Source organism: Sphaeramia orbicularis, chromosome 2 (genome assembly GCF_902148855.1).
Source record: "Sphaeramia orbicularis chromosome 2, fSphaOr1.1, whole genome shotgun sequence".
Lineage (NCBI taxonomy): Eukaryota > Metazoa > Chordata > Actinopteri > Kurtiformes > Apogonidae > Sphaeramia > Sphaeramia orbicularis.
In genome coordinates, this window is record NC_043958.1 from 28,594,040 (window position 1) to 28,610,185 (window position 16,146).

The 16,146-nt window shown below is 38.7% G+C and overlaps 1 protein-coding gene across 1 annotated transcript in view; it reads right to left on the minus strand.

The window, feature by feature from the left end:
• Positions 1-498: 498 nt before the first annotated feature.
• The window catches only part of LOC115433505 (transmembrane protein 47-like), a 42,848-nt gene continuing 27,200 nt past the window's right edge, over positions 499-16,146 (minus strand). Inside the window, exons 2-3 of the mRNA XM_030154960.1 lie at positions 15,950-16,090; positions 499-7,262 (exon numbers count right to left, since the gene is read on the minus strand). Coding sequence (XP_030010820.1) covers positions 7,084-7,262; positions 15,950-16,090 — 320 coding nt within the window. The 3' untranslated portion in view covers positions 499-7,083. The remainder of the gene's footprint in view (positions 7,263-15,949; positions 16,091-16,146) is intronic.

Sequence of the window (16,146 nt, forward strand, 5' to 3'; positions counted from 1 at the left end):
ACTTTCACTTAAACAAATGGTCTGAATAATTCTAATGAATTCTTCAACCACTGGCCAAATGCAAAATTAATCATATCATATTTATGTAAATGTTTCAGTGATTTTTTTTTTTATTCTTGAAGTTCGATGTTTTTTCCTTGGTTTTATTTTATGGGTATTTATATTATAGCCACCACTGTTTAATGAGAGTAGAAGCACGTTTAATTCAGTGTTTTAATGTATGAATATATTAAAGCTTGAATTTTACATATACCACATCATTAAGACCTTAAAATGCATCCTCAGTTGAATTACCAAATGAATGAGGAAACACCCCTGATATAAACACACCAACGGAAGTATCATGACCTGGATTCTTTTTTTTTTTCTGTCTAATCTAATCTCCTATGTGCATTTGAATAATTTTACTTCACTTTTGGTTCTGTAAGATAATAACAACCACTGTTGCAGAAAATACACAGAAGACGTGGAAAACAAAAGGAGACAGAGAGTGAGACATTCTGTTTAGTGCTTTAATGTGCCAACGTACAAAGAGATAAATGCTGATTACTGACATCTCTACAATGGCATCTAAAACATGCCAACACACATGCACACACATACACACCCTCCCTCTGTCAGATGCATTTAACAGTCTTCCTCTGTCATTCACACACACGTACACACACACTTTCTAAATCCCTATGCACATCATTAGACAGTTTCTCTCCAGCCTACTGGGAGATGATGCATAAAACAGAGCTGTCTCTGTTTGCAAGCCTCTACTTCTCATCAGTAAAATTAATAACCAAACAAATGCTAATAACTACGACTCAGACCTGGGCTAAAACATACAGGGGTCACAAACCCTGAGGCTGCAAATAAAGGGTCGTTTTCTTAGCAGATGACACCAGAGGGGGTTTAGTGCAAAGACATAACAAAAGTAATCTTATTTACCAGAGACGCACTGAAGAGCTTCATTAAAAATCAAAGCATGTAGGTCATTTTCTGAAACTGGTGCAAACATATTTGCATTGTCATTTAGAGTCTGAGGCTTGTAATTACGACTGACGTGACGTTGATTTCAGCTCCCAATTAAAAAATCTAAACATGCAGCAGCTTCAACTGGAACATCTGCCGCTTCCTGTTAAAGCGCGTTCATCTTGTGCATTGGCTTGAGATCACATTACGATGCTTTGCTCGATATATTTTTACATACTTGAAAAAGCAGCGTTGTCACTTTTAATCTGGGATAAAACATGTACTAATAACAGCAGCTGCATAATGTTATAGTACACTCTGATCTGGAGTTATGTAGCAGGAGATTTATCTGCCTAGAGAGTGTTTATACGTCTGACAGGTAAATGAAGATTAAGGAAAAGATGAAGAACAAAACAGCTTAAATATTTTGGCTTAATATCTTTACAAAATCGTATTACTTTTCAACAATATTTTTAAGATATTGAGGAGTTGTAATGTGAGTTTAATCTGTTTTTTATAATTCAATCTTGGTCCTGCCATGATTTTTAAAAAATGTATTTATTTATCTATGTGTATTGTATTATCCTTTTTTAATTATTACTTTTGAATTTGATTTTTCTTGTGGGGTTGTGTTTTGTTTTGGGGTTTTTTTTTGTTGTCATTTTGTAAAAATTTTTACACGTATGTACAGTCTAACCAAATTGGTGGAAAATCACAATAAAGACATGTTTAAAAAAAAAAGAAGAAGATACTGAGTTGGTGATATTAAAGGTTCAGTATGTAAAATTGTGGGGAATCTCATTGCACAAATGGAATATAATATTCATAATGTTGGGTTTCTGGGTTATCTTCACATGAGTCATTGGTATCTACAGAGGAAGTGGGGTCACTGTTCATAGAATTCTTCATTTTGTGTTTTTTTATCAGGTGTCACCCAGCATTAAGGGCCCAAAACAAGTGACCTGGATTTAACTGAGCAAATATCCATACTTGAGATAATTAATGCTGTGATTAATAGTTTGAGTTTCAAGTACTTTAACCGTAACTGATCCTTCTCATTTCTTAAACGATCACCAGTTTGTGGAAAGATTGGACTAGGTTTCAATGGAAAAAGGTCATGTGATCTGATGAGTCCAGACTGACCCTGTTCCAGAGTGAGAAGAGGTGTAGATGAAGTGATTAACCATCATGCCTAGTGCCTACAGTACAAGCCTGTGGGGGCAGTGTATGGTCTGGGGTTGCTTCAGTTAGTCAGGTTTGGGTTACAATGTTATGTGTCTATAAAATGAGGTCAGCTGAACCTGAATAAACTGAATGACTAGCATTGAATATAAGTGGATATTTTCCTCCCTGATGATGCAAACATCTTCCAAGATGACAATACCAGGATTCAACAGATTCAGATAGTGATTGGTCACCACAGAGTCCAGACCTCAGCCCCACTGGTAATCTTTGGAATGTGATGGACAAGACTTTACACATTGGTCCGACTCTACATCATCAATACAAGAACTGGGCCAAATATTAATTCAAGTCTGGACACTGTGACGCTCCATAAGCATCATAACATGAAGGATACCATAGTCAATACATCCAGTAAACAAAGCTAAAGGCAGTCCAACAAGATATTTTGTGTGCGACCCTTTTTTTTTTCCCCGACAGTGTACATTATCAACACTGACAATGTTTAAGCGTGGACTAGAGTTGATATTTCCTTCACTAAAAAGCACTGAATGGACAAAATAACCTGCAACTTCACACACTGAACCTTTAAGCCAATATTTTGAGGTACTATAGATATATTTGAGATACTATCATTATTTACAGAATGTTTCTCATAATATTAAGATTATCATTATTAAGAAAGTATCTCATTCAGTCATTTTCCACTCATGCTAATTCAAATATTTGTTAGAATTTGTTGCTAAGTCAAGATTTTAAGAGAGTATATCAATAATTTGACATTAATTTGATTAATTGGTTGTTTTTTCCCCCCAACAAACCACTGAAAAGTGTTTCCGATACCATCAGACATCACTGAATTTCAGGGCCTTTTTCTGATTTATTTTCTTCCCACAGGCTGACTCATTCTGCTACTCACTGGCAACAAGAATAGCCTCATCTTTGATAAAACATCAATCTGTAATATTTTAAGAGCTGGATTGCCCTTCACTGCGTTTCTAGTTCGGTCTTGGTTTTAACTCAGTCTGGTCTTGCACTGGTTGTGGGGTTTGTCTTGGTCTCTAAGCACTCAGTCTTGGTTAAGTTGGTCTTTACTACCACAGTATTACTGAGATACTGTAAATGCTGAGATGTGTGTTTTAATCCAGGTCTGTTACAGTGTTAGTGCCTAAGGCTCCTCTACTCCACAAATGCACAGACATTTCTAGGTAGCAAAAACACCCTCACTAAGCTGTGATCGTACAGTATTAAATACAGTAGCGGTCATATCAAATATCATACTGGTGGGGATGGTTTCTAGAGCTCCTCCACTATGTCCGGGTCTCTATGATGTTCTTGCACATGGAGAAACAACACAGTAATCAGATGACTCTAAGTACTTTGTCTTTTCTTTACAGTAAAAAAAACTCTGGTATCCGTTCTGATTACACGGAGTTTCAAGCTGTGACATCTCTCAAACTGAAAAAACACTTTGGATGAGGGTCACATGCTACGACGCACCCACTGACCCATATAGGTGGTATGACTAATGGAATAATGACTGTAACGCCGAGCGCTGCCAATGCAGTGCAGAAAGGAAAAGGTAGTCATTGTAAGGAAAACATTCACCAGTAAAACCAAAATAGAAGCATTCAAATGTACATTTTCCCCCTGTGATGCCCATTCCTCTGAAAAACATCCATTAGTCTGATACTTCTGAGTAGAATATACACTGTGAATTTACAACATGAGGTTTAAGTTTGCCTGAAGAGGCAGGTGAAGTGAGATTAAGTGGCTTTTCTCTCGCCCATATCCTGCTACAAGTTTATTCCTCTTCTTATTCTTTGCACCATGTCCCCATCATTACAACTTGAATTAACTGATTTCAAAAGCAGTGTACAACATGATACGTCAAACACAACCTTTCCTCATGAGCAACAGAGGAAATGGTGCTGTCTGAGGTAAACATCACTGGACGTGTCTCAGTTTATATAAAATAAATAGACATCTATCAGCTGGTGGCAGCTGCATGGCTCTGAATTTGTTAAGGTGGCGAGGGAGGCAGCCTGGATCCTATTTTTGGGTGATGGTTGTTTGACGGAACCAAAGTAAATATGTGAAAGTGCACAGACAAGACCTACCATTCATATTTCCAGAGAGTTCCTATTTTACACTGAGACTCGTTAAAATAAAGTGTGTTTGTGTGGACTGTGGAGATGATGGGGTTTACAATTTAGAATCCAATGACGGAGAAGAATATTTGTTGTTTTTCCTGCATCTGTCCTTACACTTATGAAATGCTTGGGATCCTTGGCCACCTCCCAAACAGCCGATGATCAGAGCCAAACCCTGAGGGCAGGGTAAACACTAGATGTGAGATAAATACTGTTTAGATCCACATGGGACATCTGTAAGGTGATGCTTTTCTGTGAGATACAATCCTTCTCTTTGACTGTTTGTGTCCGAGCATCCATTAATACTTGACCTGACAGGGACGTGTGCTTTTCCTGTGCCAAGAGGTGAACGCCAGGATTTTTTTCCCTACTGAATGTCTATCCACAGTGGGTGCAGGGCTGATCCATGACATTTACTGTAGACAAGGAGACAGCAGTTAGGTGTTAATGAAACGTGGCCTGAACTTATCAGCAGACACACTGATCCCTTGTATAAATAGTCAGCTTCATTGGCTGTGTTTACATGTCCACTGTAGCACAGATATTACTCATACTGAGAGATCAAAGATCATCTGATTACATCCTCGACACTAATCCTGTTAAGATGAGTTTTAAAAATTATTATTTGCTTTTTATGAACATGTACATGCATTCCAGTTGCTAGGGAGATCTTAAACCCTTTAAACACCACACAGATGAAAAATGTCAACTCTGAAACCACACACACTACACAAGCTACATTATTCTTGTGTGTCAAAAAACAACTCATTTATATTCCAGAAGAGTAAGAGTAAAGGTTTTTTTTCTCACTTGGTAGTGAAGTTAGATGGCAGAACATTGAAAATACAGGTTAACTGACAATTCCTCCAGGATCGAGTTTGGAAATAGTATATAAATAAGTAATATAAAAACAATAAAAGCAGAAAAAATGGTAATTTTAGAGAAACATGTTATCTAAACCTGCTAGAACTGATTAATCTGCTGAAGATAAGGTATGCCCTGTCCACAGTAACACAGATATTTTGCACAACTGAAATGTTTCTCAGTGTTTAGGCCTCTTGTGCTGTTGTGTTGTTATGTTTTATTTATTAAAATGCCTTCCACAGTGAAGACATTAAACAACTGTGTATCCATGTGGGAAAGAAAGACATTAGAAGACATCTCTATTTATTCATGCATATTGTTGCTTTGTGTTTTAAAAGCGCACTTGAAGCATCAAATATAGGTTGTACAGGTGCATGAGTCAGTGCAGTAGATCATGTTCCACAGGGACACATTTGGGACACAAGCTGAAGCAAAAACTGTATAATATAACAACTGCTCTTCCAAACCTGAACCGGCGCTTTCGAGTGAACTTAACTTGTCTTTGCTCTTTAACTGTATCTAAAGTTATCTGAAGTCCAAAGCATCCACAGTTTAAGTCTGCCTCAAACAATTGTGTGTTTGAACATTTGTGGACAAATTTGTATGTTTTTTTAACAATAAAACGATGGGGGAAAATACATGTTTAGACAAATATCCATGTTCGTGGACAGGGCATCAGCTGACAAAAAGTAAAGCAAATCACATGATTTAAATATGATTCAAACCAACTTGGATTTCAGTCAAAAGAAACTAAAACTAAATCAAAAATGTACTGTCAAAATCAAGTGTTAGAAAAAAAAAGTTTGTGCACCTCTGACATGGCTTCAGTGCTTCATGTGGTGGAGCTGAGGGCGTCCTAACAGTGATCTAAACTTGCTTTAACTACAGGTTTGCATGTAAACAAGTCCAATATTATACAGGCTGACTGTAACACCAAATGCTGTGTAAGTAAGTGCCACTCCCACCCAAAACTGGGATGCAGAAGATCCGGATGAGAAAATGAAGGATGCTCCAAACGTCACGGTTTTTGGACAAACTCGGCTCGATAGGGAATCGAAATTTAGCAGACCCAGGGAGACAGCTGAGCGCAGTCTCGTCTCACACCTCCAACCATGACTAATCAATCATGACAGCCGCATGTGCACACCCTGTGGGTTGCCGAGGTAACAGACAAGTGGGTCGATAACAGAATATTGAGCGGGTGTCTTTATTTTTACCCCCCTCCCCTTTTACCTCCCCTCAGGAGGAATCTATCTGTCTTACAGAAAGTTATGAAGAGCCGCTGTAGCGTCTGATCCTCATCCGTGTCCTTGTGAAAGTTTAAGAGCTCTGAAGGACTCTGAAAAGCAACAATGATGATGATGCACTTCACACTTAAGGAGGACCAGAGTGGGGATTAGAGTTTTGAAGATGTCTGTGTGTGTCCGGTCTGACGTTTCCAGGGTGTACACATACGTTGGCATGTGCATGCGTGTTAAAACATGCATTAGAAGCCTTCCAGTTCCACATCCAGTCTCAGACGTTTGTGACATTTTACCAGTAGCTCTTGCAGGAGGAACAGAGGCAGCCGCGTCACCAAAACCCTCTGTTTTTACTGCACAGGTGTGTGTGACACCTCTCCCACCTTACACCCCCCACCCCTCCCCCTGTATGGACTTGGTGGCGTTAGGGCTTTAAGTTCAATACTGAGTCAGTTGTACAAGTCACAGTGTTCACACTTCTGTGACTGAGGCAGGAAAGGAAACTGTCAGACTGTACCCCTGGATACTCACCAGGGACAAAGCCCGTTGAGATACTTATTGGCTCGAATCTAGTGTCAGATCCTCACAGTTCTTAGGGAATAGAGCCACTAGAAGACAAACACCCCTAAACACCCTACTCGCTCAGTGAATACCTCTTCCAGTGTTTGTCTTATCGTCCTGAATTAGTAGTACTCCTCGTAGTTCTTGGGGTTGAGGCAGTAGAGGATCCCCCCACCGAAGGAGAAAATGGTTCCTCCCCAGGCCAGGCCATAGCCCCAGTTGAACTCATGATAGATCCTCAGGTTGATGCTCTCGATGAACTTGATGGGGTAGAGGACCAAGCTGCAGGCCTGGAGGACAACTGGTAGAACAAGTGCAAAAAGTGAGCTGGATGAAGAGTGGAAAACATCTCAAACACATTGCAGTCCAGTGAATTTAGATTGAAACTTACATGGTGACAGTGAGCCTGTTCACATGCACACCAATACTCCCATCATTATACGATTTCTGGAGTTGTCAGATTATTGAAGTGACAAACAAGATAATCTGATATGATTTATCAGATAACAGCAGTAATCTGATTATGAGAAATCAGATTAACACATACGGATTTCTCCTCAATACTCCAATGTCTTCCTGCATGTACACAGGACAATCTGATTTATTTTGTTCTTTTACGTCTGTACAAGTGTAAACGCAATTAAAATCATAGGGAATGGAAGTTGCGTAGTCAAACGTGAGTGGAAGACAATAACAGGAAGTTTAGTCTACCATCACTACATACATACGTACTCTGAACGAATTCCGATAATAAACTGGAGCGTCTAAACCAGGGTTTTTTGATTATTGCATTTCTTAAGTGCATATAAATGCATTAGATCTGATTATTACAATTATCTGATGACTCTCGGTTATCTGACTTTTATGGTCATGTAAACAGGCTCAGTGTTGAATACTTAAGTCTTCATAACTCAGTATGAACATGAAATTAAATAGTATTTTGCACCCATGATTAATGGTTATTAAAACAAAAACTATAATTTGAACATTACTACCTTGAAACAAAAGAGAATTTTTTGAAGATAATTGCTACCTCTGACCTCCAGGTATGTTTATGTAATTTTTGAGGTATTACTCTGAACATTACTGATAATATTACAAAAATCAACATAGAACCTCCTTATTATCAGGTTATTACCCTGTTGATGTTGACTCTAATATGCACCTATTTATCAAATATAGATATGGAGTTAGTTGCTGCTTCGTTATCAATTTTATTTTAGTACGTACTGAACTACTGGTCAATTTGATTCTCTTTGTTGTTGTTTCTAAATATTTTTGTGTTGTAGCAGAGCAGGATTTGTCATATTTGTCCATTTGTATCACCTTAGAAAACCGAATAATATCAAACTTAAAGTATCTATGGTGAGCGATTTGCATTAACAAACTCTGTGTTGGGACGTGAGACTGAAGTGAAGAAATGAAGGCGCAAAAACCTGCTATTAGATGTTGAGTTTTCTTGGCAAAATAAATGAGCAGGTTTTGGGATAAATAAATGTTGCCGATGTGTTTGTCTGGAGGACATCAGCACCGATCACTAACAATTTAGCACATTGTTAGGGTTAGGATTAGGTACAACTGCATCCAAATACATGCACAGGTGTCAGAATTTAATTTATTTTTTAAATTTTTATGTCATTCCTCAGTTGCAATTATTTATTGAATAGTAGAGCTATTAGAGCCACAGGTCATGGAAACCCACTACGTTAAACTCACTAATTTCATTATCTAACTAAGCAGCGCCTACACCAATGAGTCAGGCTGCAGTTTGCATCTGTGGCTATCGTGGGGTGAAGACTTTAGGATTTTAATTATTATTTCTACTTTTTAAAACAGCTCTTACAGACATAGAGATTTGTCATAATGTGCAACGACAATCATCCAAAGCTCAAAATGTCACCACAGATGATGCAGGATGAGTTCCTAACCAAATGTATAACATTCCCTTCTGTTCCTGTAATATGTACATGTGTGTACTTATGAATGATCATTTTTACAGCTGAGATACATTTGGAAGCACGTTAATGTAATGTATCGGTGAATTGAAGTCTACAAGAGGTGTGCATCAGTTCCCAACTCTCACGTCAGCTTCTGTTACAAACATTGATACAGAATGTGCAGTTTTCAAAGTAAAGGACTGAGCAGAGTTTATGGATCACTGTGTTTAAAGATTACAATTTAATCTGCCTTCACTCAGTTCTGTAACTAGCTTGTTGTTACAATCCCTGAAGATTCAACACTTTATTGCCAGAGTGTAGTTGATTGTGACCATCATTTTACAACCATGTTAAGATATTGTTCAGTTGTGTGACCGCTAAACAGGGATAAATCCTCTCATTGCCCATCATCTGACTGCTATCCTGCCCGTTCACAGAGCCCAGCTGGATCTAACTTGGGAAAAATTATGGCCGATGGCAAGAGACAAATATTTTTTTAATCCTGTTTAAATTGTGTCACCATTTTCACATATGATGTTTGTCAATTTATAAGATAAGCTTATGAACCAATAAAGTGTCAGTTGATGAAACAGCTGCTAAACAGCTCAGTGGACTGCATCTCACTGCACGTGAATCATGTCACCAAAACCAAAATGGCTGCTGCCTTGGTATAGTTCACCTCAGTCTTCAAGGCAGAGCTCAAACGGTATTAAAAGAGGTGACCACTGACAGGCAAAGTGGTATTTGGTTTGATAATCTCGTTACAATGGGATGTGTTTTAAACAGCAAAAATGACAACAAGGGGACCTATCAAAAGTATCTAAAGAACAAAAACTGGATCTCAACCAATCAAGCATCTATGGGAGCGGAACATTATTACCACCTGTCAAATATTGTTCCCCTTTTTCCACAAAAACAGCTCTGACCCGAGGCCTAGACTCCACCAGACCTTTGAGGGTGTGCTGTGGTATCTGGACCAAGACCTTGGCAGCAGACCCCTGAAGTCCTGGAAGTAGAGAGGTGGGGCCTCCATGGATTATCCATGGACCATTTTTAGTTGGTACTAACCATTGTAGACCAAGAACACCCAACAAGACCTGCAGTTGTGGAGATGCTCTGACCCAGTCATCACCATAACAATATGGCCCTTGTCAAAGTCACTCAGTTCCTTATGTTGCTCATTTTGTGGCTACTAACACATCAGCTTTAAGGGCAAAATGTTCACTTGCTTTCTAATATATCCAACTGAGGGAAAGGTACCATTGTAAGGAAATAATCAATTAACATTTCTCCCGTCAGTGGTCAGAGCCATTACCTTGTCATTTAGTTTAATTCTTTCCTCTTGTTACCATGGTATTACCGAGCTGTAGAGTAAGAGTTAGTGACATGAAAACAAAATGGCAGCCAAGGTGGCATGTGGAAGAGGCAGGCGGGTTATGAATGTACAACTATTATGAGTAATTCATCATCTCTAAAACAACAGCTGTACAACTGTGTAAATATTTGACTTAACATGAAAAAGACGTTTACACTCAGCGCCTCAAATTGCATCTTAAGAGACAATATTCTGTTTGAATTATTAATTATTAAATGAAAGTGTACATTCTGAACTAATGTAAAATGGATTTCCTGTAAAGTTGAATGACTTTGGGTTAAAGGCATTCAGTCACATACATTTTATTAAAAATATTTCAGCCTTTGCATACAAAGCGGTGTGGAAATAGTAGAAAAATAGCAGAAATTAGCATCGACTAGGTCAGGGAGGGAGCTATGTGCCCAGAGGAGGTGTCATTTAGCTCTGTTTAGTTCATTTAGCACATTTTAGGAAAACAAAATAAATCAAACTTGATCAGACCAGAGGATGATGGTGGGAAAAAGTAGCGGAAAGGGGGAAAGAGGGATGGAGGAAGAGGAGAGGAATCTGAGCTGGCTGAGGGGTCAAAAATGAAATAAAAAAGAGCAGGAAGGAGGAAATGGGCTGATGTTACAGAGGTATGGAGGGATGAGGGGAGGTGAAAGAGCTTGGGGGAGAAAAGGGGGCAGAGAGATAGATGCTTAAAAAGGCAGGGGGGAGAGATGGATGGCAGTAGAACAAAGCAGAACACATCAATCGTTCTTTCTTCAAAGGGAATTCATCTTGTGGGAACACAAACAAGCCCTGGCACTTTTCTAAATGAAAAAAAAAAAACATAACACTGAATGCATAATCTCCTAAAACATAGTAATATTAACACAGATGGTGTGAAAAACATCCTTAAAGAGGTAGTCGGTGCTTAAGATGAGTGTGTGATTTATCACTCACTAAGGGTCTCTTAGTAGTTCACCCAAAAATACTTATTTTCTCAGTTTCTTTAAAGAGCTTGTTTGTGTCCTATCAAGGAACTTTTGACAGCCTTTTTTGTTTTACCATAATAACATATTCATAAATTATTGATTTCTGTAAGCTCTAAAAGGACTCACTGCATCACTGTTGTGTTTGAAGAATTGATTATTATTGAATTAAAGTAGCACATTTGGACTTTTTGTAAAACGGTTCTGTGGTATAAATTTTAATGAGTTTCTGGGCACAGTTTGCTCAAGTTCTTAACCACAGAGCTAAAAATGACAAATTACAAGAAAATTCCTGTACATTCGTGGTAAAAACATAAAAGTTTTTAAACCCCTAAAAATTCACTATTACAGAATACATTAGTTTGTAATTAACATTAATCCATCACTGCCTGTCAGTTTCCTGTTTAATACTAGTAGTGCTTTTGAGTGCCAGATTGGAAAGGTTTAAATGTGCAAATAACAAATTTAACATTTACAATACAGGGATTTTAAAGAGTTGTTTTTTATTTGTTATCAAGAAAAACATGTGTGTCACAATCTGAACAACGTTCATCTGCACAAACTACGAGCAAGTACCTGGTGACAAGAATATAAGATGAGTATGCGTCCCTAAATGAAGAATAACTCTATATTGCAGCATCCAGAGTCAATTAATTTTGGCTGGATGACAACATGTTTTTCTCCAAATTACAGCAGCACTCTCTGATGTCTGCCAAACTGGTCATCTCTCAATAGCAATTAATTTTCATTGTTGTAATAATTGGAGGCACAGGTCAGAAAACCACTGGAAAAACAGACTAAATTCAATAATTAACAATTAGCACCTTGTGGGTGGATGCCCAGAATCACATAATTCATGGAGTGAAGATGTTGAAGGCATTTAATCCTTAAAGACCTAGAACTACAGTATTTTTGTGGCGACTTTCAAATTAATTTTTCTTTACATCTAACCTCTCCTAGATCACTTATCACCATTTATTATAATGTTATCATTAACATTTTCCATTTTTCAGCAAAAAGCATGTACTTCCCCTGAGTAAATTCAAAGGTCATTATTTAAAAAAAGTGATCTTTTCAACAAAATACACCATTAACTGAACATTAAAACAAGAGTCTACAATCACTGTCACTAGTCAAACTACATGGGTTTTACAGGTGAGCCTCTGTTTTAGAAGATGATGGTGTTTCCTCATTCACTAAGGAGCTTCTGAACATCTACATAGGTAATATTTGATGACAATAAAATGCTGAGAAACTGCATTTTACCTGAATTGTTTACATATATTGATGGGATTAGTGGTTCAGAAGTTATGTCTCAGTCACAAATGCCGTTACCAATGACGGATTTATGGACCATTTCATACGACCTTCTCAAGGCGGCCTTATAAAAATGGAGAGTTTGTAGACCGTTCTTAAATTCGCAGCCAGGTGGACGATCTTGTGCAAAATTTTCTACGAACACACGATGAAATTCCCTTTCATAGGGCACCCTGACAAATGCCTTAGGAACAATCTAAGAACAACGCATTATGTTCATGGATCAGGAAGCCATTCCAGAACCCCATGTTCCTACGGTGACCACAAGTAGATTGCAAAAACACATTACATTGTTATTAGGGGCCCCTTACAGCATTCGCACAAACGGACATACAGAGAGAGATTCTCACAGCGTTCTTAAGGTGGACGTAAGGTGTTCCTAATAGGCAGTAGTATGCCATTTGTGCAGCATTCGTGGCGTTCTTAGAGTGGGTCGTATACAAATCTTCATTCTAGAGATTTCTACGGTCAAAAAACATTCAAACTAAAGATTCCCAAAGTTGTCCATAATGGGCTCAAAAGGAAAGGGGAGGAAGAGGAAGGATGGGGATGAGGAAAGGAGAAACCCACTGCCAGAACTACAAGCGCAGTCTTAGCAGAGTCTGACAGTGGGGATGCCTCGCATGCAGGAGTGTGTAATTCAGCACCATGGACAGCGCATAAAACACATAAAACACATGCTGGTCATCTTTTGACTTGACGTCACATTACTTCATATATCAATGTTGCTCAAACTCCTTCCTTAGTACTTTATTTTGTTACCTATGGGAAAATAATAAGACAGTTCTGCTGCTGCCAGACCAAAACAGCAGCCACAATGAGACATTCTAAAACGCGTAATGTAAAAAAGAAATTGGGGTTTTCATTTGATTTTTGGAGAAGTGAAAGTAGACATGACTAGAGATGTCTGTGTATAATTTGGTGATAATCAACTGTTGTTTCTGGACATTAAGCTATGTTAAGTTTTGTCTCTATAATGTACACCTATGGAGAGGTAAAGGCTTAACATGGACAACATCCATAAAATTGGGGTTGTTGTTGTGATTTTTTCAGAGGTGAAAGTGGGCATGACCAGAGATGTCCACACAAAATTTGGTGGTGATTGATCATTCGTCTCAGGCATTAAGCTACATTAAGTTGTTTTTTTTTTTTTTTATGAAAATAGATACATTGTGAAGCCTGCTACCAGACGTTAGTCTGGTTTTGTGTGTCTTTTATGTTTGTCTGTCACTTCCTGTTTTATTTTGTTATATTCTCCTCATGTGTCTTGTCTGTTGTCTTTACTTCCCTTCCTGTTTCATGTTCACCTTTTCCCTGATTACCTGACTCCACCCTGATATGTGCCACCTGTGTCTCATTGTCTTCCCTCCCTTTTGTGTATTTTAACCCTGTCCTTTCCCCTGGTCAGACGCCAGTTCGTAATCTCTCGCAGTTTACTTACCAGCATTTTGATCCTGTCTGTTTGTTTGCCTACCTGTGTTTTGACCCGTTTTGTCATCCTGTTTTGCCTTTGTCTGCTCCCTGTCGGTTTTGTCAGCCTCCATCTGCCTTCCTGGTTTTTGACGTCTACGCCTGGTTTTTGGTACGTGAGCTTGTCCTACCCTTATGTCCTGTTGCCTGTCTGTTTGCTCTCCCATGTATGACCTGTTTCCGTCCCTGACCTCCCTCTGCTTCTCCCTAGTCGGGGTGCTGACTAAACATCCGGAGCCTAACCGTGGGTTCGTGTCTCAGTCCGGAGGACGAATCCCTCAAGGACTTCCTTGGCCGCTGTCCTCAAGATCCTGTTCATTATCACAATCTATATTTTTGTACAACCTGTACTCAATAAACTCTGTAAACTTTTACATCCGCCTCCTAGTTCTGCATTTGGATTCGGGGTCCGTACTATCAGCATCACATACATTTGGAGATGCTGCTGACAAAGAAAGAGACCAATTCTGGAAGAAAACAAGACAAGCTGCTAATTCAACACTGATATGAGTTAACAGTTGATTCTGTTCTTTTTTTGTGTTAGCAGCTGTTGTGCAGTTGATTTCTATCATGTATCATCTCTATCTTTGTCATTTTTTTGTTGAGTTTTGTCACAATGCGACATGTGTTTCAGGTGTGTCTGAATATTCTGAGATTATTTCTGCAACTTTGTTAAAACACTCATATAGATGACGATTGTTGTAAAGCTGTATTTTAGAATGAAAATGCATTAGCATGAATGTAGCCTCAGGAAGTTGAACAACTCAGGGAAAGTGTTTTTACAAATTATCATAATGCTGACCTTTCACCTTTTTGGTGTAAAAAGTTATTTGGTCATATTTAGTATACAAGTTATTTGAAGTTACTGCAAAACCATATATCCATATATATATACCATATTTAACTATAATATATATTTGTCACAGTGACCCTGACCTTTAACTGTAAAATCTAACCAATATATCCCTGGGTCAAAATGCTAGATGTCAAGAACAAGAGATTCCACTTTCAAGAATCAGACACATGAATGACGTTAAAGCACCAAGTGTCTGACCACAGCTATCACTCGCATGGCGGCAGAAAAACAATGTGCAGAACCTAAATCAGGATCATCATCATATTATTCAGAGGAAATTCTGAAAAAAATCTACCTGAAGATGTCACACTGTGCATTTGCTCTACAGGCAGAATGACCTTTCAATCAGCGCATGTCATATGAAAAGATTCTACATGAATAAAAAATAAGTTTTAATTGAATCCTTTTCATATGTTTTCATCCTTTAAACATGCTTTCAAAGCGTTTTTCAGGAGGAATCACTGAGCCTCTGTAAAACTCTACATCATCCCTTTAAGTAAAGATGATTTCTACCTACTATTGTATGTTTCTTCTGTGGTTTCCACACTGTGATTAAGAAAACTTCCGACAGGCAACACATCCAGCTTTGCAAAATGAAACATTTCACGCCTAAAAAAATGAAATCTTCCAATTATTCAGGGCAATGAAAACGGGAAAATGTGGAAACTTGACAGTTGTCCAATTTGAGATTGGGGCCGGCTGGGGAAATTAAACGGACAGGCGTGACACTGTGCTCCGACCCTGCTGAGGCTGACTCATAAAAATAGGATTTTCTCTAAATGAGTTTGAGGAAAAGAGGAATTGTGTGTGCATGACAGGCTATGTGAGAGTCTGTGTATATTTACAGGTCAGTTTGTGTGTATTTGTTCAGCCTGTGTGCCTGTTTAATGAGTAAGTAAGGATTATCATCTAAATGCATGTCAGTGTTCAGTGTGATTACCCCACAACCTTCCAGTTACCTTGTGTAAATGAGCTAATTAAGTAATCTTACTGTGTGTGTCTGTGTGTATCAGGATAATGAGTGTGTGGCCACAGTCCCGGACGGCTGTCAGTGTGTGTGTGTTTGTGAGCACTGACCTGCAGCAAACAGCATGAAGGCGACGGGTGCGTAAAATCGCCGTCTTGTGCCGATACACACTGCAACCAGAGCAACCAGGAATGACATCAACACCAGAGCCCCACCCCCCAGCAACAGGGCGAGTGTAGCAACCTGCCAATCTGGGAAGATGTAGAGAAGGAGAAACAAGGAGAAAGTGACAATGAGCATTCACTGT